This window comes from Nicotiana attenuata, unplaced genomic scaffold, assembly GCF_001879085.1.
Source record: "Nicotiana attenuata strain UT unplaced genomic scaffold, NIATTr2, whole genome shotgun sequence".
Classification (NCBI taxonomy): Eukaryota; Viridiplantae; Streptophyta; class Magnoliopsida; order Solanales; family Solanaceae; genus Nicotiana; species Nicotiana attenuata.
In genome coordinates, this window is record NW_017670816.1 from 14,026 (window position 1) to 37,576 (window position 23,551).

At 36.1% G+C, this 23,551-nt stretch overlaps 3 protein-coding genes across 5 annotated transcripts; 2 read left to right on the forward strand and 1 right to left on the reverse strand.

Annotated features, from left to right (window-relative positions):
• Positions 1-438: 438 nt before the first annotated feature.
• LOC109243605 (pentatricopeptide repeat-containing protein At1g62260, mitochondrial) lies at positions 439-6,066 on the forward strand. Of its 3 annotated transcripts, XM_019410561.1 has the most exons (3): positions 439-4,021; positions 4,117-4,270; positions 5,189-6,066. In XM_019410561.1, exon 1 carries the CDS (start codon positions 687-689, stop codon positions 2,667-2,669), a length of 1,983 nt encoding a protein of 660 aa, XP_019266106.1. In that variant the 5' UTR covers positions 439-686; the 3' UTR covers positions 2,670-4,021; positions 4,117-4,270; positions 5,189-6,066. The 3 variants fall into 3 exon arrangements, with proteins under 3 accessions (XP_019266106.1, XP_019266105.1, XP_019266107.1); XM_019410560.1 differs by having other exon boundaries at positions 4,117-6,066; XM_019410562.1 differs by lacking the exon at positions 4,117-4,270 and having other exon boundaries at positions 439-3,322.
• A 1,109-nt stretch (positions 6,067-7,175) lies between these two features.
• On the forward strand, positions 7,176-10,610 carry LOC109243606. Its single transcript, XM_019410563.1, has 5 exons — positions 7,176-7,416; positions 8,642-8,796; positions 9,024-9,110; positions 9,493-9,651; positions 10,290-10,610. Exons 1-5 carry the CDS (start codon positions 7,305-7,307, stop codon positions 10,386-10,388), a joined length of 612 nt encoding a protein of 203 aa, XP_019266108.1. The 5' UTR covers positions 7,176-7,304; the 3' UTR covers positions 10,389-10,610.
• Positions 10,611-11,421: 811 nt separating this feature from the next.
• On the reverse strand, positions 11,422-14,169 carry LOC109243607 (formin-like protein 4). Its single transcript, XM_019410564.1, has 2 exons — positions 12,968-14,169; positions 11,422-12,868 (listed from the first exon to the last, which is right to left on the reverse strand). Exons 1-2 carry the CDS (start codon positions 14,044-14,046, stop codon positions 11,542-11,544), a joined length of 2,406 nt encoding a protein of 801 aa, XP_019266109.1. The 5' UTR covers positions 14,047-14,169; the 3' UTR covers positions 11,422-11,541.
• Positions 14,170-23,551: the final 9,382 nt, after the last annotated feature.

Below are 23,551 nucleotides of genomic sequence, written 5' to 3' on the forward strand. Positions count from 1 at the left end.
TGATGGAATTGCTGCTCTCTTTTCCTTTGCTCTACATTACTGGAATTAGGGATTGAGAGATAGAGAGAAACGTAGAGAGAGAGAGCACAAGAGAGAGACGGAGAGAGAGAGCGCATATAGATATGGAAATAATTGATTCCTAATATAAAGGGATACTCTTTAATTCCTAAAGTGTATATAATTGGTAAATTTGTATATATGATGTAATTAAATTAAAATGTGAGTAGAGAGGGTAATAAAGTTTCCAATAGTGTATAGATATGGAACAATCCTTTCAAAAAAATCTAATTATTAATTAGATACAAAAGAATATCAATTAATTACTTTATTAATGTTATACAAATAGAATCCACAAATTGATTATATAAAAGTGCTAAGTGACTTCTTCTTCTTAGCTTGTCACTTGACTTAACCACATTGCAAACTAACCAACTTTTAATATAGTATAGATTAGATTATGATCTCTACAACCAAATTTAAAATTTGACGTTGGTTAAAATGTTCAACTTCCCACTTTATTTTTGAACACTAGGTATTCTTCTTCTTTATGAGAGGATTGAAGACAATGCTTACCAAAACAGATCAATGAATTTGGTAACAAATTACATTTTATTATCTAATAAGGACTCAAATACAACTGATATAGCCTAAAACCTTTTAACTTGTCTGCATCAAAAGTCTCGGCGATGGCAATTTGGTGCCGGAATATAAGCAGCTTAAGGAGGTCTGTAGTAAAAAGGCAGCTAAGCCATCTCATTACACCAAATGTTTCTGGTCAACTAATACGTTGTCGTTCGACCAAGATTTCCGATGCTCCTCCAGACATACGTCGAGTGAACAAGAACATCACGAATTTAATTCGAAATGGTCGAGTAGAGGATGCCAGAAGATTATTCGGTATGTTAACGCATCGAAATACGGTTACGTGGAACTCAATGATTAGTGGGTACGTGCAACAGCGTGAGATTGTAAAAGCAAGATACCTGTTCGATAAAATGCCGCAGAGAGATGTTGTCTCCTGGAATTTAATGATTTCTGGTTATCTGTCCTGCCGACATTTGGAGGAAGGTAGAAAATTGTTCGATGAAATGCCTGGCAGAGACTTCGTTTCCTGGAACACGATGATTAGTGGGTATGCTAAAGCTGGAAAAATGAATGAAGCACTGAAGCTTTTTAACTGTATGCCTGATAACAATGTTGTGTCCTGGAATGCGGTTATTTCTGGACTTTTGCGTAACGGGGATGTGAAAACTGCTGTTGAATATTTCAAGAGAATGCCGGAGAGGGATTCAGCTTCTCTTGGTGCACTTGTATCGGGTTTGATCCAGAATGAGGAATTGGATGAGGCTGAAAATGTTCTTTATGAATTTGGAGAAAGCAATGATGGGAAAGAAGATTTGATTCATGCTTATAACACTTTGATTGCTGGATATGGTCAGAAAGGAAGGGTTGGTGATGCTAGACGCCTTTTTGATAAAGTTCCTTCTTATAGTAGTGGTCAAGGAATTAGCAGAAAGAAGAGATTTGAGAGAAATGTGGTATCATGGAATTCCATGATCATGGCTTATATCAAAGCAGGAGATATGGTTTCTGCAAGAGAGCTTTTTGACCAGATGACCGAGAGGGATACATTTTCATGGAACACAATGGTTAGTGGCTATGTTCATGCCTCAAATATGGATGAAGCATCAAACCTGTTCTCTAAAATGCGGAATCCTGATGTACTATCATGGAATTCAATAGTCTCTGGATATGCACAGACGGGGAAGTTGGAATTGGCCCGTGATTATTTTGAAAGGATGCCCCAGAAGAATCGGGTTTCTTGGAATTCCATGATCTCTGGGTATGAAAGAAATGCAGACTACAAAGGAGCAATAAAGCTTTTCATGGAGATGCAACAGGCAGGAGAGAAATCAGACAGACACACACTCTCCTCACTTCTAAGTGTTTGTGCTGAAACTGTGGCTTTGTTTCTGGGTATGCAGATTCATCAGTTAGTGTCAAAGACTGTTATACCAGATATACCTTTAAACAATTCCCTAATAACTATGTACGCAAGATGTGGTGCAATACATGAAGCAAGGAAAATTTTTGATAATATGATATTTCAAAAAGACGTAATCTCATGGAATGCAATGGTTGGAGGATATGCATCTCATGGTTTTGCATTTGAAGCCCTAGAGCTTTTTGAATTAATGAAGCGCCTTAAAGTGAGGCCAACTCGCATCACGTTCATTTCAGTTCTGAATGCGTGTGCTCATGCTGGTTTAGTGGAACAAGGTCGGTTATATTTTAAATCAATGGACTATGAATTTGGCATCAAACCTGAGGTTGAGCATTTTGCCTCCCTTGTAGATATTGTTAGCCGCGACGGACAACTTGAGGAGGCCATGAAAGTGATTAACACTATGCCAATGGAACCAGATAAGGCTGTCTGGGGTGCAGTATTAGGTGCTTGTAGGGTGCACAACAATGTTGAATTTGCGCGAATAGCAGCTGAAGCGCTAATGCGCCTGGAACCGGAGAGTTCAGGCCCTTATTGTTTGCTATATAACATGTATGCCGATGCTGGAAGGTGGGATGATGCAAATGAAATCAGAGTGTTGATGGAAACGAATAATATAAGGAAGGAACCCGCTTATAGCAGGATGGGCTCAACTTCCTCATAGTGATTTCTCAAATTATAAATTTTGGTTACACGAAGAATTTGGACCGAGCTGTCTATTTTGGATTTTAAATCATTTGAAGGAAAATGTCATGTGCAGTATCCTGCTGAGAATTTGCAGCATTCCTTGCTATGAGCCTGTGACTAATAAGAAGACAAAGCTATTAAACCCCTATTGATTTTTGGAGCATTTATGTCTGCAGTTTAAGTGTTGGCATTCAAAGAATTGAGCATAGTGAATAGAGTGGGGCAGAAGCTTATTTCACGAAGAAACACCACGAACACAGGCATGGGCTCAACTGATAAGATCGGATGATTGCCAAGTTCGCTTGTGCCTTATTCTTCTTATTCTGTTTGATAAACGTGGTGTCCGGACCAGCTTACATGCACCTCGACTAGTTCCACGAGATACCTGCTATCTCCCACCAGCAACAGGTACCAGGTAACTCTATCCTGAGAGTGGGCAGAAACTTGTTTCATGAAGAAACACCACGAACACAGGCATGGGCTCTACTGATAACATCGCATGATCGCAAGGTTCGCTTGTCCCTTATTCTTCTCACTTTTTTTTGATAATCGTAGTGTCCGGGCCAACTTACATGCACCTCGACTAATTCCACGAGATACGTGCTACCTCCCATCGGCAACAAGTACCAGGTAACTTTATCCATCACGGCTTGTAGAAATGGGCAGAAATAACCTAGTGTTCTTTCTTATCTTCAGTAATTAGTTCTGTCTTCTTCTTCTTCTTCTTCTTCTTCTCTCTCTCTCTCTCTCTCTCTCTCTCTCTCTCTCTCTCTGATAAACTAGTCAATCGTCTTGTCTTTGCATCTGGCCTTAACTTCTATAGCCTTTTGATTTTTTCATCTGTAACTTCTAATTTTGTACCATATTTCTTCCTTGCCGTTGGTGGAAAGGTTAGTCTATTGTAACTGCTTAGAAAGTTATGTGAGAGGCATACTGTTTATGAAGTCCTAATGTTTTCAGCTCTTATTCCGCAGCGAAGTTCTTATAGCACTTCAATATATTGTGACTGAGTTATGTTATGAGGCGCCTAACGTTATGCGATAGGCATACTATTTACGTACTCCTAATATTTAGCTCTTATTCTTGAGACGGAGAGATTCTTGGAGCTCTTCAATATATTGTGACAGAGTTATCTTAAGAGCAGGCGCCTCATAGACTTCTGCCATCTTCATTGCAATCACTTTTAGAGTTTCTTGGAGACGGCAATGACCGTAAAATCTGGCTTACCATGTTTGTTCAAGTGGTTGGTGGTTCAAAGCATCAATCAGATTTCTACTGAGGCGAATTAAAAGTAACTTGGCTAATCTATTTGCACCTATAACAGGGAAGGTAATACTACTTTCCAAACTGCTTCACCAGAATGTAGCTAAAGCCAGGGATTTTTATTGAAGTATCCGCCTTCTAATTAAGTCTTGGCCCTACAGATTCAACCCACCATGAAGGAAGAGAAACTTGGTTTGCAATAATAGACATTGTCAAAGAGGACGGATAAGAGAATACTCCTTTTTTGAATGGTTAATTCATTGATTCATGAGTCGGATGAATTCTATTTTACCAAAGACTGGGGCAGCAGCTTGGGTAATCCAACATTAGAAGTAACAACCTGGTTTCTTCTGTGTTAACTGGACTGATGATAATTGTGCTTCTGGAATTGAATTTTTAGAGCTAAATATGAAGTCGCCAATGTCAAAGCTGTTATTTTTTGGACGGACAGATTTTCTGTTAGTGATGCTACTCTCTTGGACAAAAGACAGTCTTGTCACTGGATCTCAAGCAGCGCTCACCTCGTCCTCATATTTATGTTGTCAGGCTGGAAATCTTTAAGCTTTGTGTGGAAAAGAAATAGCCCAGTTTGCAAATTATGTATTGAGATAATAAATAATTCTTGATGCTAGAAATTGGGGATATAGATTCTTTTAAGGGACTGAGAATGTTGATAATCCTACTTTTGAGTATTTTGATGTGGATAAGAAGATCAAGAACTACACTTTTGTGTGATGTCTCAATCTTGTGTAATTGGATTCTTACAACTAAAAGAAAAATGTAAACCTTTTCTTACAGAAAGAATAAGAAAAAGTCAAGCCTATTAGGACAGGAGTAGTACCTCTATGACTTACATTTCTATTGAACTGCTTTTTTATTGTACTTGTACCTTGAGTTCTGTTTTCTTTAATTTTTCCTAGAAGTCAAAGAAATCCCAATCCTTCTTCCCTTTTGATTAGCTTTTCATGAACTGGACTGAGAATAAAAGAAATAAAGAACATTTAAATAAAAGAATCCAAGAGGCTTATTTTTGCTATAACAGGCAATCTGCAACTCTCTGTCAGAGAATTTAGAAATCCTAATCTTTGTATAAAGTCTAACTGGAGCATTTCCTTTGTTTGCAGCTTGTTTTTTTTTTTTTTTTTTTTTTCTGATCTTTACTTCTTCCTCCACAAGTTTTGGCTTTTAATTCTTACTGGAGATTGACCATGTCATTTCTCTTATTCATGTTAGGCACACTGCTCTCTGGCATCAAGCATTTCCACCTGAACAATCAGAAAATAGATCAAAGCTTATTAGGATGGAGGACGTTAACATCAATGAGAATGCTCCAACTTCTAGACAATGTATTCAAATAACTGAAGAGAAACCTGTGGGCTTTGAGGATGATGCTGAGAAGCAATTCATCTACTAACTAGAGGAACAGTGAATTTGGATATTATCTCTATTGTTGGCATGCCTGGTCTAGGGAAGACAACTTTGGCCGAAAAGATATTCAAAGGTTCTTCTATTGTTTCTTGCTTTGATATTCGAGCATGGTAAACATATAATCTGAGAGAGCTATTGATTGACATCTCTGGGCAAGTCACAGGTGTTAAGCACCATGTGCATCCCAGTGATGATATAGCTGATATGTTGGTGCAAATGTTTGATAGGCAAAAGATATCTCATTGTCTTAGATGATATATGGAAGTCGAGGTACGGGATGAGTTGAGATTGTGTTTTCCAATTGGTGGAAATGGACACGGAATTATGTTAACAAGTTCATGTGACATAATTATCCGGGCGTTGACTACAAGTTGCATAATATTGTTATGGATTGCCTCTTACAGTTGTCTTGATTGGCGCAATCATTGCAAAGAAAGAAAGGAACATCTCAGAGTGGTGTGAAGTTGCAAATCATTTGAAGTCACTGTTTTCTAAGTAGTAGTATCTCTTATCTCAAGTGAATTTGGTTCTAAAAGAGAACTTCCATAAAGAAATTTTTCCAGCTTAATTTTTCTCGTTACTGTCATACTCAAACATTTCATAGCTAACTTTTGTAGGGAGGAGAAAAGCTAATACTGATAAAACATCTCAAATGTCAATCACTATGAGTGTGTTTGGTCTGATTTTTAATTTTTTCATGTTTGGTTGGTTTAAATATTTTGAAAAATATTTTTTTCATGAACTTATTTTCCTCCAATTAGCGAAAAATGACTTCCCTCGAAAGGAGAGAAAATATTTTCCAAAACTCTTTCTCGACCTTCCCACCTATTCCTTACTCCCACCTCCAACATTTCCACCGCCACTCCGGTCCCTAGACCTCGACCTACCATCCTCCCTCGTCCTTACCTATTTTGTCTAGGAGCGTATTTAAGTTAAGGGGTATGAGTTCACGTGAACCCATGCTCCTCTCCTTAAACCATGTATAACAATGAAATTACTTAAATATATGTGCGTGCTCCCATGCTTAAAGACTCCTATTCAATAATTATTGGGTGCACCTCTACAAGTAAAATTGGCAGTTCAAATCCCACTTTGGACGGTCTTATTTTCGACACTGAGAATTGATATATATGTGAAAAATCACTAAAATTTCAAAAAGAATATAATTTGGAACCTACAATTTCAAAAGTGTAGTAGGTTCATGGTAAAAGACTCAATAAACCCGTCAAATTTAATTTTAGATCCACTAGTGCACCTATCATCTTGAAATTCTGGATCCGCCTTTGATTTCGTCTCATATAGTGTTTGCCTAAATTATATAGTTTTTTAAAATATTTTCTGCTACCTAAACAAACACCAGAAAATAAATAAAAAAAAACACTTATCTTTCACGAAAATATTTTCACCCATAATCGTGTAATGTGACACTTAAAAAGATTCGAACATTAGATTTTTATATAATACCATACGATTAGTCTGAGATTAGCCAGTCTTGGGGCAGGTACGTGCTAATTTTGACCACTACAATGAACAAGTGGAAGAAAAAAGAAGGGAAAAACTATTACACTACTTTACAAGAAATATTAAGAGTGAAAAATCCTTAACTAGTAGCAGTACTGCTATATGGATCTTATTTGACTCCGGAATAGAAACTCATACTACCAAATTTCATTTGCCAAACCTGATCCGTTTATCCGCACCCACCCACCCCGAGAGTCCGTGACCCGACCCAGATCATGGACCCAGAAAACAAAAGATATTTAAACTAATTAGAGGATAACAAGCGGTTAAAACTGTTGCTCGGCTGCTCCACTTTGAGCCACTCAAGTCTTAGTTCTAAAAACAACTTAATTGGTTCCCTCTTTCTTCTTTTTTTCATAGGAGAACTTTTCAGTTCACTCTCCAGTAGAAGAGGTAAACAATGGCTTCAACAGCGTATGCTGGTGTGTATAACAGCCTTTTATGCAAAACTAAAGCATCTTCTTCGATGGGTATTTCTTCTTTTCCTTTGATGGAGCCAAGAATGAGACCAGGTGAGTCATTCTCATTTTCCTAATCACCCTTTACTTAAAAAATGGTTTCATTGGAGCGTATGTGTTGTATCTTGGTTTTTTCATATATTAAACAAATGTGTGTAATTAGGATTTTAACTTTATGGGTTCAATTCAAAATTCCACCGCAGCCCATTTGATTTTTTTAGGTTCGAAATTTATTATTTGTACTTATTTAGTTGATTTTCTTCACATATCTACAGGGTTTGAGCAAAAGCTACTGGGTTGTGATGAACCTATAACTAGTACACTCAAGTGTGCTCCTGATCACTCCATCAATCAAATAGGACTCAATACCAAACTAGTTGAGATCGACTATATAAATTCTCTTACTTTTAGAAGATTCTGTTTTTATATTGGTGGTCAACATACCACAACTCCACTTATTTATATGGTTTGTTCCATATAAATCAATATTCAATTGATTGGCCTGAGGTTATCGACTAAAAAGATTTGTCTAAGCCACTTCGTTTCTTTTTATCCAAGTCACTCCTTTTTTGTCCAAGTTGCTTTTCTTTTTGTCTAACTCACTTCCTATGATTTGGGAAACTCACATAGGCAGAGTTAAATTTAACAAGGGCTAATTGATCAAAATAAAGTTTGGTTGCTTTTGCTCGGCCATTTTCTATCTGAATTGCTTTATATGCAGAAAAGCCTTTGGAAATATTACATAGTAGCATTTGTGATCTTGTAGAATCGGCAGCTATTGTTTAAGGACTAAGAAGTATTATATGTTCATGATAAGATTGCTTCTTTACTGAAGAAAAAGGTTTATCAAGTGAAAAGGAAGATTTCAGCTTCAAGGTAACATCTTTGCGATGAAGAATGGGAGGAGAGATTCTTTTTTCTCCCAAATCTGATGTGTCATATTTGTTATGCTTGTTTATATGAAATTAGAGCAGGTTCAGAATAGGCTGGTGAATTCATCCAATGAAATTATAGTTGTAGGTGATGCTATATATACCTATAAAAAGCTTACATCAAGATTTAAATTTATGCAAAAGATTTTATCCCAAGAATGTGAGTGCTTTCAACAAATTCCTTATCACGTTTCTTGCATTTCGTAGATATTTGTGGTAAAATATTTATTTCTGAATAGTATTGAGAATCTGATGGATTTGTTGAGGAACCGTTTGTTCAACTTTGATGTTCGAGTCTCAATTGTTTGATTAAGAAATTGTTTGTTATACTTTTTTCCTACTTGCAGAAATAACTAACTCCCAGAGACATCTCAGAGTAGGAATTTCCCCTTCCCTGAGGAATGTATCCTACAACACGGGCTTGAAGAAAGTTCCACTTATAATCACCAGAGCCAGCTCAAAACCGAGTGACAGTAGCGATGAAGCTCTTGGCCAGAATAAGGCATGTTTAGAGTTTGAATTTTGCATTTCTGTATTATGCATATGAATCTGCTGTTCTGATTCTTGCATCATCAGCTCGGAGAAAATTCATACGTTTTTCTTTGTTACCTCTTCAACGGTGAAGAAACTTCTATCATTATCATTTAGCAATGTCCTCTATTTTGAATTATCATTTAGAAGTGTGTCCTTCTTGTTCTTGGTCATTTCAACGATTTGATGCTAATGCAGACACCATTTGGCTATACAAGAAAGGATGTTATATTGATTGGCGTTGGAGTTACCCTTCTAGGGTATGGCTTAAAGAGTGGATTAGAGGTACTACGATTTTTCTTACACATCTTCAATGTCTTTTTACACATATGGTTCATCTTTTTTGATTGAACGTAAATGCTTCTGCACTTTGTGAAAGGCTACTTTGGGTGATAAATACATAGGTACTGCCCTTGTTATTGCTGATATATGATGTGTTCCCTATCCAAGTGAGAGTTTATGTTATCTAAGGTGTATATGAATGATGGACCTGATTTCTGCCTATCTATTTCTTTTGTCTCATATTACTTCTATTTCTTTTTCCGTACTCTTTTCTGTTGGGTAGTGTGTGTGGTGGGGAGAGGACGGGGGGGGGGGGTTGGACGACGTGTGCCTGTTCAATATATTCTCTTGTTTGTAATAATTCTGATTCAAACATCTTATGCAGTTCTTGGGATTTGATCCTTTACAAGCTGGAAATGTAGTTCAGTTAGTCCTGGTTTTGGGTCTAACAGTTGGATGGATATCAACATACATCTTCCGGGTTTCAAACAAGGAAATGACATATGCTCAACAATTACGAGACTATGAAAGCAAAGTCATGGAGGTACAGTAACTTTGATTAGCATTCTTTCTGTTTCACATCTTAAGTATGACATGTCTTCTATTTGCTGAACAGTGTTTTAAGAAACATATTCATCAGACGCACAAAGGTTGAACATTACAGGGGACGCTCCTAAGCTCTACTTAGTTAGCAAATGTCACACCAAATTTAACCATATATTTTAGTTGATTTTCTTATGTCTCCCATTTTTAAAATCAATTTACTAGTCTTGCAGCTGTTATCTTTTTCTGTGTTGTGAATTTAAGTTCAGTGATTTTTTGTATTTTCTAAAGGAGGTTTAGTGTAAAACTTTCTAGTAGACATCTGAACTATCCCTATAAAATGTAGCATTTGATGTTCAACCAAATTAATTCATTCTAGAACCCTTGGTAATTCTTCAGCTGCTCACATTGTCCTCAACTAGATTGTATCATATTAGGGAAAAATGGAACAGCATAAGGGGGTTGTATAGTTGTCTTCCACCTTTTTATATGAGTATTGATTAATTTAAAATCAATGTCACCTGAGAGTTTAAGGGGATTATTTTCATCATTCTCATATTTATGCTCATCCTTTAAGTAATCACAAGTTATTCTGTGATTGTTCTGTGGAGTTGAGCCTTAACTTTTATTGACTTACAGAAAAGATTGGAGAGCTTAACAGAAGCAGAATTGCAAGTATTGCTTGAGCAGGTCGAAGAAGAGAAGAGTCGTCTGGCTAGTGGTAAAGAGGTCAAATAGATACCCTTGGACCTTGGTTTCCATGTCAAATGGTCTAAACCATAAGGAAGTCTGTACAATAGTCAAGAATATGCTTGCCTAACATATGATGAACACAACCAGCTTGATAAAACATTTCTGGAATGAAAAAGGTTTCCGTAGGTGGGAGTTCCTGTTTCTGTATATTGATGATTAGGATTTTATAGAAATACGTAATATCCAAACTATTATTTCTCGTCTGTGCATTCATTGTTAGCTTTTCTATTCAAGCGAGAACAGAAGTGTGGTAGAACAATTTTTACCTTTTCTATTCAAGCAAGAACAAAAGTGTGATAAAGCGGCTTATCGCCTGTGCATTGAATATTACCTTCTTAGATGCATATTTAAGAAAATGGACCTTGGCCAAACTCAACTTCAAAAGATGTCTCATGAGGTGAGAGTTGTCCAAGACCATATAAGGAGACAAGAACCCATAACCTCAACCGATGTGGATACTCAAACACCTCCCTCCCTTGCACACCCAAGGACTGGACATTTGGTGTATGGAGATATTCCATGGTAGCTGACATTGGGTAAACCAAGAATAGGGATGGTTTGACTCTGATACCATATCACGAAAATGAATTTGGACCTAACTCTGTAACTCAATCTGCAAAAGTTAGCTCGTGAGATGAGGATTATCCAAGACCATTTAAGGAGATCACAACCCATTTGCTCAACTAATGTGGGACACTCTAACACACAGTACAATTTTGTACTTATGACGGAAGCCTTAAATATTCTATATAACTATTTGCATATTGAAAGTGTGGATTTGACAGTCTTGTTCATTAGGTGGATGTAGTTCAACTTCCTTAAAAACACATTAATGATTGTTAGAAGGTTTATGGTGTAACTTGGTGCACTTAATGGCAACAGAGTAACACACCCCTCTACTTCAGATATTTTTAATTTCACCATCTGCATAAAAAATTCCAGCTGGATAATCTTGGGAGAAGAACATTTGTGGATAAGGAAAAAAAATTGAAATTCATTTCACATAATTATGAAACACTTGAAAAAGAATCTCAGAGTTGAAATCATTAGTGAAACAAATCTGTGTACACTTCAAATACATTATAGTTTCCTCTCTATGTACAGAGCTTGATCCCTTCAGATTTTCTTTGTCTGGTATTCATGAATCATCACTAGAATCAGAAGAAGAACTGCTCTTTGAAATGTCTGATAAGAAATTAGCAGGCAATTTTGGGAATCTAACAGCCCTATTATTCGCCATTCCCGGTGATGATGATCCTGTAACAGCTACAAGGGGTTTCTTTTTCTGCATGTTTCTTGTAATTTCTACACAAACTTGATCAACCATTTCTAAGAAATCTTTAACTATGGTAAATAGTTGAAGTGGTTGCCACCCTTTATCATCTGAAGCTCCTGCTTGATAATAATCTGTTGTTTTCTTTACAAGTTCCATCACTCTATCTTGTTCTTCTCTCACTGCTTTTATTTCTTTATCTACAGCATCCAGAAACTTTTTCATCTCTTTTCCAAATAATCCTTTATCACTGCCACATTGTGCTAAATGCCTCCTGATTTCTGATGTCTGAGCTGTTAACATTGAGCACGTCTTAGAGAGCGAGTCATAGTCTATTGCAGCTGATTTCTTTACATTAGTGAACTCAGAACTTAGGCCGCCGACCACCGGTAAACCAAGCATCATATACTCCTTTTCTGTCTCATCATTTTCAGTAGCATTCTTTGAGGTTGGAATGGCACTGCTCCCACTACTCTGGCTATTGCTACGCCTCAAACTCTGATTACGATTAGTCACACAACGTTTGCCCTCTGCCCTGACTACTTCTTGCACAACAAAGTGAAGCAATGTGGTCTTACCATCCATACTTTTCACATCAGAGAGCTTCTTGAGAGCAGTAAGCTTAAATGCTTGTGCATTTCCTCTAGAAGTTCCAGCATTCATTCTATTCCCCGCCTTTAGAATGGCTTCCAAAAGTTTCAAGAATAATCTTTGAGTCTTAAGCTCCTTGCAAGCCAATTCCAGTGTCTGCAAGTACTCTTTCTGGTGCAGAATTTCAGCGCCATAATTTGCTCTAAAAAGCATGGCATTGAAACGAGTAAAGGCGGATGGAGCAGCTTTGAGGATATGGAAGAGGAAAGATTCAGCATCAGCTAGCCTTGTAGGGTCTCCTTCAAATGCAAGAATTTCTGATTCTTCTTCTTTTGTTGGGGTTATTCTGCTCAGTTTCTCTAGAGTCTCAACACTTAGACCTTGTCCATCGATTAGTGCATCGATGATCTCTTTGCGAGTAACACCAAGGGTCCTGAGTACAATCGCTATGTTTTGGGATTTCCTGGTTTCAAGAATGAATATCTGAGATGGTGGACCTGATATTTCTTCTCTTGGACTCAATGATCTCCTTTCTCTTCCGGGGGACTTCTTATTTGTAGCAACAGATCCAAATAAAGCCTCCATAAGATCTCCATCAAACCTGCATACAAAGGTAAACAAGGACTCAGTACAAATTAGATAGTGGAACATACCTTGTTGAGGAAATTAGTAGGAAATAGGAGAGTTGAAAGATCTTTACTTGAAGGAACCACGGTCGAGTTTGTCCCAGACCATTGAATGATCAACATTAGCATTCAATTTATCCCAATGCAATGGTTTCAGTTTCACTTTATCATTTCCACTACCAGAAGTGCCTTCACCTGATGATGAAGGCAAGCCACTAGGATTAATAGGTGGTGGGGGTAGTGGAGGGCCTTTCCTTATCACTGGTGGCGGTGGAGGTGGAGGATTACGAGCCTTTTGAATTGCTGTCACAGGCAATGGTGGTGGTGGTGGCGGTGGTGAAGGAGCTGGAGGCAGAGCTCGTGACTCGAGTTGGCTAGAAGAGTCTTGTTTCTCCATAGGGTTAAAAACTATGCCAGCAGAAGGTCTTGGTTGTTTATTTTCTAGTTCAAGCCAAGAAGGACTTTGAGATGTTGAAGATTTGCCTCTAAGCAGAGGCAATTCTTGGATTGGATGCTCTGATTTCCTCCTACCACCAACTCCTCTACTAATCATTCTTTTCTCTTCTTCTTCATCTTTTAGTGCATTAACAAAGACTTGTTTTTTCTTGAAACTTTCTTTAACTTCTCCACTTTCTAGTTTCCTCCAATAAAGCACATCCAATCCATTTTCATCTACAATTACCCCTTTAAGATTTCCTTCAAATTTCAAGAATTCATCTTTTGCAACCACAGGGGTAGCACCAGTACCCCGTGGATCACTACTCGCGCCATCTTCTCGTTGCTTTCTTCTACGCCTCGAGTACCTAACCAAAAAGAAGAAGAAAAGGGCAGATAAAACAATAGTGCTAGCAGCAGTAACACCAATAGCTGTTCCAACAGCTTTCTTTGATGATGAATCTGGTGCTAACACAGAAGGCGGCAGCGCAGGCGTGTCCAATGGCGGTGTAGGGGGTGGAAGCAGAGGCGGAGGCGGAGATGGTGGTGGCCGTTGAACGGGTGGAATAGGAGGAGGGAGAAGATTTGGTAAAGGAAAGGGATAGAAAGTTTCAACATTTTGCGGTGACAATGATTGGCAAGAAGATTTTGGAATAATAGAAAGAATGAAAAGAATGAAGAGATAAAGAATCATTGAGAGCCAAGAAATGGCAGCCATTTTCTAATTTGGATGGAACTGAAATGAGTTTGAAATTAGAAGCTGTGTTTTGCCTTATTTTGAGCATTGTAGTTGAAAAGCTCTCTTTCTTGGATTTGGTATATGGTTTTCTTGCTGACACTTTCAAAAGGGGAGTAGTTGATTTTCCCGGTATTTTAAGCTCTTTTCTGGGTGGTAATTAATGCAGGAAATGACAAAATTACCCTTCACCTAAACCAAATTACAGTCACACCTCTCTATAACAACATCCTTATATAATAGCACTTCTCTATAAAAGCCAAATTTTTTTGGAACCAAATCTCATGTTCTATTATAATATATGTTTTCTATAACAACAATTCGCTATAACATCCAAAAATATCCGGAAAACACGAGGTTGTTATAGAGAGGTTTGACTGTACATAGAAAGGAGATAACTCCATAACCTTGTGAAGGTGTAATTTTAGGGCAAAGATCACTTTTAGCCCTCGACAGACACTATTTACATCCGGTAGCTGCAAAAATGTGTAAAATTTGTAGTATATCTTTTGTATATAACATACAAAAACGTATATACATACAAAAAAATATACATTTTTCGGCTATTATTTTGAGAGCCGCTATAATGTATCATTTTCCCGAAATTTATTTTAATTTTACGTGTGCCCTAACAAAGGAAGCGAACCTATAAACTCATTATTTTTAGAAAAAGCTACAGATATATGTGTGTGTGAGAGAGAATTAATTCTTCAAAACTCTATAAAAATTAAGGTTCAAAACCATATTTTCAAATAATTTAAGAACTTTTGTTTAAATCATGATATATCTACGTGTACTAATAGGCATATTATCGTGGAGGTAGCTGAGTTAGTTTACTTTTTCAGGGCTCTTATTCTAGCAAATTGGCCAAAACGTTGACAAAGTCTGCATTTGCTGGCTTTTTCCCCTTTTCTATTGACCATATTATAAACACAAGGATGTGCTGATGCGATTATTTAATTCTTATATTTAATTTTTCAACAATTAATTATTAATCATAAATGATAATGACGTCTCATAAGCAACCGTAAAAAGTCAGAAGGAAGACTCTTATCAATATAAATTAACTTTCCAACAAATTTGAAATGGTTTATATGCTACGTACTTTAACATTACACAAATATTATAAAATTTGTATGATCGAAGGAGCTTAGAAAGAGACAAAAAGCTAATGGCTAAGTCTAAAAGTCTAAATATTTTAAGTTGGATGAAAAGATTATTGAACAGAATTGAATTGGCAAAATAATTATTTGTTTAATTGGTGTGGCCAAACAAGAACTTAGTTGACACATCATAAGAAAAGTGGTTCACCGAAACGTATATTTTGTCATCAAGAAGGATCTAATCAAATGCCCTTTACTAAATCCCTTTATAGGAAAGTGGTTGAAAAGAGACAACAACTACTATTAAATCTCTATCTAATTATCATTTTAATTTTAATTCTAATTCCTTTGTATTGAAAAAATTAGCAAAGTTATCTCCGCATGACCTATAGGTCATGGATTCGGACCGTAAAAGCAGCCACTAATGCTTGCATTAGGTTAGGCTGTCTACATCACACCCCTAGGGTGCGGCGCTTCCCTGGATCCTGCGTGAACATAGAATACCTTCTGCACTGAGCTTCTTTTTCTTATTGGAAAGTTTAAAGTCAATGAAAACACATGTAAAACTTCCAATAGTTGGATTTTAGTGCAGGTGAGTTTTTCAATGAGAGGTTGGTTTGATTCAATAGTCAAAGATTGTATTGATTTCATCAAATTGTGCAGTTTGGATGCTAGTCATTTATAGTAGCTCAGAAATTTAATGCGTTTGCTTGAATGTTAAGAGTATTGCTTGTGTAGGTGGAAAATCATTGAGCTAAGGAAAAGGTTAGTAACTCATATGTATGATTAGGAAAGATCCAACTAAATATTAACCGTCTAATTGTCTGCTTAGAAAACCAAATAAAAAGATTGGAAGTGTGAATTTTTCTATAATTTGAGCAATTTGTATGAATGAATGTTTGGCCATACATTATATCATTATTTATCAAGGTGTGAACTTCGAGTCATTAATATATTTAAATCGATATTCAACTCCAAATACGTACAATCAAATACACTAGGAGATAAAATAATTTTCTTAAATCACTTTCTCAACTCGAAAATCTCAATATCTAAATTCTAGATTCACCTCTGAGATAAGTATAACACCCACGTGAAAAATCTATAATCTAGATTCACCTATGAGACAAGCATAATACCCACGTGAAAAGTCTAAAATCTAGATTCACTTCACCAAAGGTGGACCTTTACTATGCAGAGAGGCGTAACCGGCATCCGTAAAATTCGGCGAAAATTCTGTGTATATATGAATATGTCGTTAAAAAATAGTGATATATCAGTAATGGACACTCTGTATGCAAATCAAATTTTGATTGAATCGAAAAATACACATGCAACCTTCAAACTCCTAGATCCTCCTCTGCACTTCACTGGCCACGTGAAAATTGTTTGATAAATGCCACGGACTACGTTTGATGTGGTAGGAGCCTTTGTACTTTGGCCTTCTTTTCTATTATGACATCTTAGGTAGCATATTGTATATTTGTTTTGAAGATTAATATAAAGTAAGATTAGGTAACTCCGAATGACCTATTCTTGGATGAATCGATTTCTGACTGAGTCGATCCTCGAACAAAGGTTTCTCATCCATGTTTGGCTAAAGCAATATAAATATCTTACACAGAGAATTATGAAATCCATGTCATAAATTTGGGTTTGCTTATAGCAACAAAGAAAATGAGAAAAAAAAAAAAAAAAAACAGTTGACCTCTAAAATCTTCTAGAGAGATGTATTGTATGCCAAAATATTTGGTTTAAAAGTTGGGTTGAATTTTACCAAACAGTAGACGTTTGACCCAAAAAAATCGGGAAAAAAACAATTCATTTCCCAAGCATGATTACTGGATTTCATGTAATGGCCAAGACAAAAGAAATATTTCATATTCGTAATTTTGAGGAAAAAATCAGAAATAACATAATTTGCAATTGGTAGTTAACAAATAGTCACAATTTTAAAAGTAATCGAAATTTCGTCACTTTTCTATGTACAGATAAAATATGAACAAAAACACTCTTAATAATCTGAAAAAATTCTAGTATAATATGTTGGAGTTCCAACATAATATGTTGGAAGTTATGCGCAGAAACTCCATAATCCAGCATATTATGCAGAATTTTTTCATGTTTCAACTAGGGTATTTTTGTCCAGATTTTATCTCCGCATAAAATAGTGGCTCTATTTTAATAATTTTGCAAACGGTGACTATTTTTCGATTATCAGACTAAAAATTAACTAACCCATGCTATTTTCACGTAAGTTTGGTAAAAATCACATCTTTTTTAAAGCTTTAAATATTATTTTATTATTTTAGCTTTAACCTTTTTTAAAGATCTAACTCGAAAGGATATTTAAAGCTCAGAAATAGATGTTCAGACTCTTATAATGAAGGACCGCTTTGGACCAGACACGACTCAATCCTCGGTAAATTTGATCCTCATTTGCCTTGTTGTCTATTGGATTTTGCGAAATTATTATTGGATGTGATTCTAAGAATGGAATGAGATTGAATATTTTTTGGCAGGATAAAGTTCAGCAATGTATATCTGATAGCACTAACACAAATAATAATATATAGTTAGGCCAGATCCACGATCAAGTATCACAAAGGAGCAGTGGATGCTACTCAGATCCATTGATTTAAAATTTGTAATACTTCTTTAGCGTTGAGGTACCACTTATTGATGCATTTTGGGCTGGTTTAATGATGAAGCCCAAAATTAAGAGATGCAAGTGTTAAGAGGCCCAAAAGATGAATAAGATCCAATGCCGAAAATGCTCCATTGCAAGCACCAAGCTTCAGTGTGATTAGAGGCAGCGGGCGGGTCGGATCGAATATAGGTGAGTTGAAATGGTAATGTAAAAATAGATAAAGTATCTGACTGCCCATATTTAATACAGATTGAAAATAGATTAATCAGTGTATATTATGGGTATGGCTTCTTGAACGTGGTCGCTTTTGGAAGAATTTTTTATCTCCCAAATTGGAGGAACCCCTAATATGAGTCTTTATAAATGTAAAAGTTAAATCAACTACTTATTCATTAAGTATCTATTTTTAAGTGGATAATATAAATTTTATCCATATTTGGCCCATTTTTAAAAAGTTCATTACCAACTCGTATTTTAGTGGATAATATCGATTGATATTATTATTTACCCAGTTGGCCACCACTAAGTGTGTTATAGCTTGTTTCGCCAAGTTTCTTTTAGGTTAAAAGTATTTTTTTTTTCCATTTACCCTTTTTTTTCCCTACTAGGCTCAAGTATTCCTTATTCCAAAGAAAGTTATTAAATTTGTTAATGATATCTGCAGAAGTTATTTGTGGACTGGCAGTCATGATAATACTCACAGAGCTCCTATAGCATGGGAAACATTGTGCAAACCAAAAGCTGTTGGGGGTTAAACATTATCAACTATGAGAGATGGAACAAAGCTGCTTTGACTAAGCTCCTCTGGGCTATAATGGCTAAGAAAGACAAGCTTTGGATTAGATGGATTCATTGCCATTACATAAACCAGAATGAAATCAATACTATGGAGGTTCCAAAGCAGGCTAATTGGCTAGTAAGGAAACTGTTTACAGCAAGAGGATGGTGGGCTATGACATAACAATTATTGAATCCTTTGCTCAGAATGGGAGATTCAGCATTAAGAAGTCTTATCTTCATGCTACTCCAAGGTACCCCAAAGTCCACTGGAAAGCATTAGTCATGTTAACTGGAATTCTACCAAAGCAGCAATACATTTTATGAATGGCAATACAAAGAAGGCTGGCTACAGTTGACAGACTAGCAAAATGGGAAATTCAGGTGGCTCATTCATGTGTACTGTGTGGAAGAGACATAGAAGAGACACATGATCACTTGTATTTCGATTGTCCATATTCACAATGCTTATGGAAAGGAATGCTAGGATGGCTAAGATACCAAAGGAAGGTTGAAAACTGGGAAGCTGAGGTGCAGTGGCTAACTGCCAATGTAAACAATAGGAATCCAAGGAAGACTTTGCTAGGAGTGGTGTTTGCAGCAGTAGTTTATCACATCTGGATGGAACGAAATGAAAGAAAATTTCAAAACCAGAGTAGAGAGGTCAAAGATAGAGCAAAAGACATTGCCATGCAAGTGCACATAACAGGACAGAAGAAATGTAAATGGATACCTATATTGAGTACACTAAATAGTTATCCTAATTGAATTTCATAGCAAGTAAGATAGGAAAGACCCATGAGTGTTATGGGATCTTATTAATCAGCTTTGGTTGTATAGTTTTTTTTTCCTGTCTATTGGTTTTAGTCATGAGACCTGTTACTAGAGTCCAAAAGTACAGTGATGTAAATTAAAAAATTGGTTGAAATAAAAAATTTCTTTCGACAAAAAAAAAAAAAGTATTTTTTTTCTATGTGGCTAAAAGTACGTTATACATAGGGGTGACAAAATTAACCCAAACCCATTTGACCGACCCAAACCACCCAAGTTTAATGGGTTTGGGATAAAACGATTTTGAAAATGGACTATTTTGGGCTACCCCAAGTTAATCCATCAAAAATCATCAGCAAAAATGGACCCATGATGATGCCCAATCTTGACCATGGAAATGCTCAATCTTAGAGTTCTACCTTGACCCATGTGCTGGAAAATATTTTCTAATTTTTCCATAATTGGTTGGTTTAAATATTTGAAGAATATTTTCTTTATGAATTCATTTTCTCTAATTGGACGAAAATATTTTCCCTATCAAGAGAAGGAAAAATATATAGGACAAATATTTTTCAAAACTCTTTTTTAACAGTCCAAAACTAACTGTCGTTGACAAAAATAATCATCAAACATGAAAAAATTCTGAAAATAAAGAAAACACATTATCACAACAGAAAAAATAACAAATAAAATTTATATCAATAAAATAATGGACGGGTACTGAGCTATTTTTTTGGTATCACAATTAAATAAAATAAATTACTCATTTTATTGAAATGAAAGGAAATACTTTTTCTATAACATGCAAAGAAACTATTCTTTTTTGTTGAAATAAAAGAAAATACTTTTTCTACGACAGAAAAAGAAAGTACTTATTTTGTGAAAAAGAAAATATTTTTTCTACATCATGAAAAGAAAGTATTCTTTTTGTAGAAACAAAAGAAATACTTTTTCTACAACATAAAAAGAAAGTACTCAAAATAATATTTTTTCTACATCATGAAAAGAAAGTACTTATTTTATTGAGAAAAAAAATACTTTTTCTATATCATAAAATAAAAATATTTATTTTATTGAAATTATTAGGTAGAATACTCTATCTACAACATAAAAAAAAAAATATTTTTTCTACAACAGAAAAAGTAAGTACTCATTTTATTAAAAAAAAATTCTACATCATGAAAAGAAAGTACTTATTTTATTGAAAGGAAAGAAAATATTTTTTCTACATCATAAAGAGAAAATATTCATTTTGTTGAAATAAAAATAAAATACTCTATCTACAACATTAAAATAAAGTACTCTAGGTAATATTTTTTATTTTAGTACTTTTTAAGTATTCTGATCGTTGTTAGTATTATAAGATGAAGAATTATCAAATAAAATTCTAAATCCAAATTGATGAAAGAAATTATTTGGCATGAATTGACACTTATTCCAAAACATAAGATAATTTTTATGTATGCTTGTTTGAAAGTTGAGAATATTGCAAAGATTTGGGTCAATTTGTGCGGGTTGGGTTACAACTTGTTGTTTTAGCCCATCTTGACCTAACCCATCTTAACCCAAGTGAACTTTGGACAGGGTAGGGCAATGATTCATTTAATTAGTCAGCCCATCTAGATCAGCCGAAATAGCTCATTTGCCTCCCCTAGCTATACACACCATTAGTATTAAAATTTTTTTACACTATCAGGTCACAATAGGTTTGTTTTATTTTTTAAGATTGTAAATTTTACATGTTAAGGATGCTTCTGTCACGACCTAAAATTTCAACCCGTCGTGATGGCGCCTAACACACTGACTAGGCAAGCCGAAACATGATAACGTAGGCAACATAATAATGAAATTCATAGAAATAGCATAAATCTGAGGTCTCAATACAATAAAAACTGCTAATACAATCTAAATTCCCCCAAAAACTGGTAAGTACGGAGTCATGAGCTACTACAACAGAATACAAATCTGAAACTGAACAATAAATACACTGTCTGAACTATAACAGCAGTATAAAAGGAAAAAGACAAGTCAGACTGCGACCAAGGATACAACTCTACCTCGCCTCTAGCAGATAGTCTGAAAAAGCAACCTACTGCTGATAACTGGTCCTCACGCCTGAATCTGCACAATTAAGTGCAGAGTGTAGTATGAGTACAACCGACTTAATGTACTCAATAAGTATCGTAAATAACACAGCAAGAAAAATGAAACACAAATTATTAATGATACAAGTTATCACATGTGTAGTTTCATATCTAATTCCAATGCAGAACGATATCGAAATCAAATCAGCAAGTTTAGTAAGACAACTTCCGAGAGTGTATGTAAACAATTTCTCAAATACTCTACTCAGACAGTATCTTGGCATATAGGGGTGATATGCAGTTAAATCAGATAAATGATCAAGAAAATTACAAGTAAAGATGAAATGCAAAATACAACACACACTGGCCAGATTCCCTCACTTTTATATCCGTTCCAAACCACTAATCAGTATTTTCAATATCCGCATATACACCACAAGAGAGAAACATGAGATAGTGACCCTAGGGAGATGAACCCGTATCCACACGCTGCAAGGATAACTCACGTGCTGCATGGACAACTCACGTGCCAATAACATTAATATATGGATCCGCACGGACAACTCGTTGCACGGACAACTTACATACCAATAACACAATCCGCCCGGTATGGTAACGGGCACAACAACAAAGTCCGCCCGGCGTGGTCACAGACCTCCAGTCCAAACATATCATACAGGAGCAATTAAACATGTATACATGTATGAAACGAGTGAATATCAGATTTCATGTTCTGGACTGGTATAAACAACATGCTAAAGTGTAGGCATGTCAAGTGTATTATCATAGCTTAAACTGGCAATTTTAGCGAAGAATAATATTTATCAGTTCATTCATGGATTAAGCCCCTACGTAGTTTCAATCATGGCTCAAATAGTTCACAAATATGTCACAAATGTGCAAAGCATCATAGCATAAGGTTTAACAGTCAAAGTCCAAGCTTATAAGAGCCCGACCACAACATGAAATAAATCCTGATACCCGCACATGGGTTCACCCAACGCATGTGTGCACCCAATAGCCGTAGCTATCACAAAAATTCAGGCAACTAGTGCCTCGGCCGAGTTTAAATAAGATGCTTACCTCAAACAAATCAAATCACTCAGCTAGCAAGCCCTTCCTACGCGTATTGACCTCTAAAAGGCTCGAATCTAGCCAAAAATAACGTAATACTGCCAATAAAAGCTATAGGAATTGACTCCAAATGATAAAGCTAAGATCCTTAACCAAAATCAAAAAGTCAATTCAAAAGTCAACCCGGGCCCAAGTCTTGGAATCCAACAAAAGTTACAAAATTCGAACACCCATTTAATAATGAGTCCAATCATGCTAAAATTATTCAAACCTGACCTCAAATCGCTTTTCAAATTCCCAAAATTTGGCCTAAGAAGTTTCACCATTTTCCCCAAATTTTCCAACTCAAAGCACTAACTAAATGACAAAAATAACAATGGATTCATGTATAACAATTAAAACCGAGTTAGAATCACTTACCTCAATCAACTCCTTATAAATCCCTTTAAGAATCGTCCAAATCCGAGGTCTCTAGCTCAAAATATGAAAAATGGGTTCAACCCTCATTTTTGAAATTTATCTCTGCTGCCCAGTTATTGGCTTTAGCGATCGCGGACCAACAATCGCGATCGTGTAGAACAACTCTGCCCAGCTCACAAATCCTCTTTCGCGATCGCGTGAACCCAGCCGTGAATGCGGAGAACCACCTTCCCAGGATTATGCGATCGCGATCCACCACTCGCGAACGAGAAGAACATCGTGTGCCTCTCCAGTTACCTCACTTCCTTATACGCGAACGCAATCCACTGTATGCGTTCGCAAAGCACAAGTTCCTCAACTTTCGCGATCGTGTCCTCTCTTTGTGAATGCAAAGAGAAAAATCCAACAGTCCTCAAAGACCCTTCGCGATCGCGAAGAAGGAAACCAGAAAACAGAAAATCGGCAGTCTTTTAAGTCCAAATTCCAATCCGTTACATCTGAAATTCACCCGAGGCCCTCGGGACCTCAATCAAACATACCAACAAGTCATAAAACACGATATGAACTTAGTCGAGACCTTAAATCACATCAAACAACATCAAAAACAC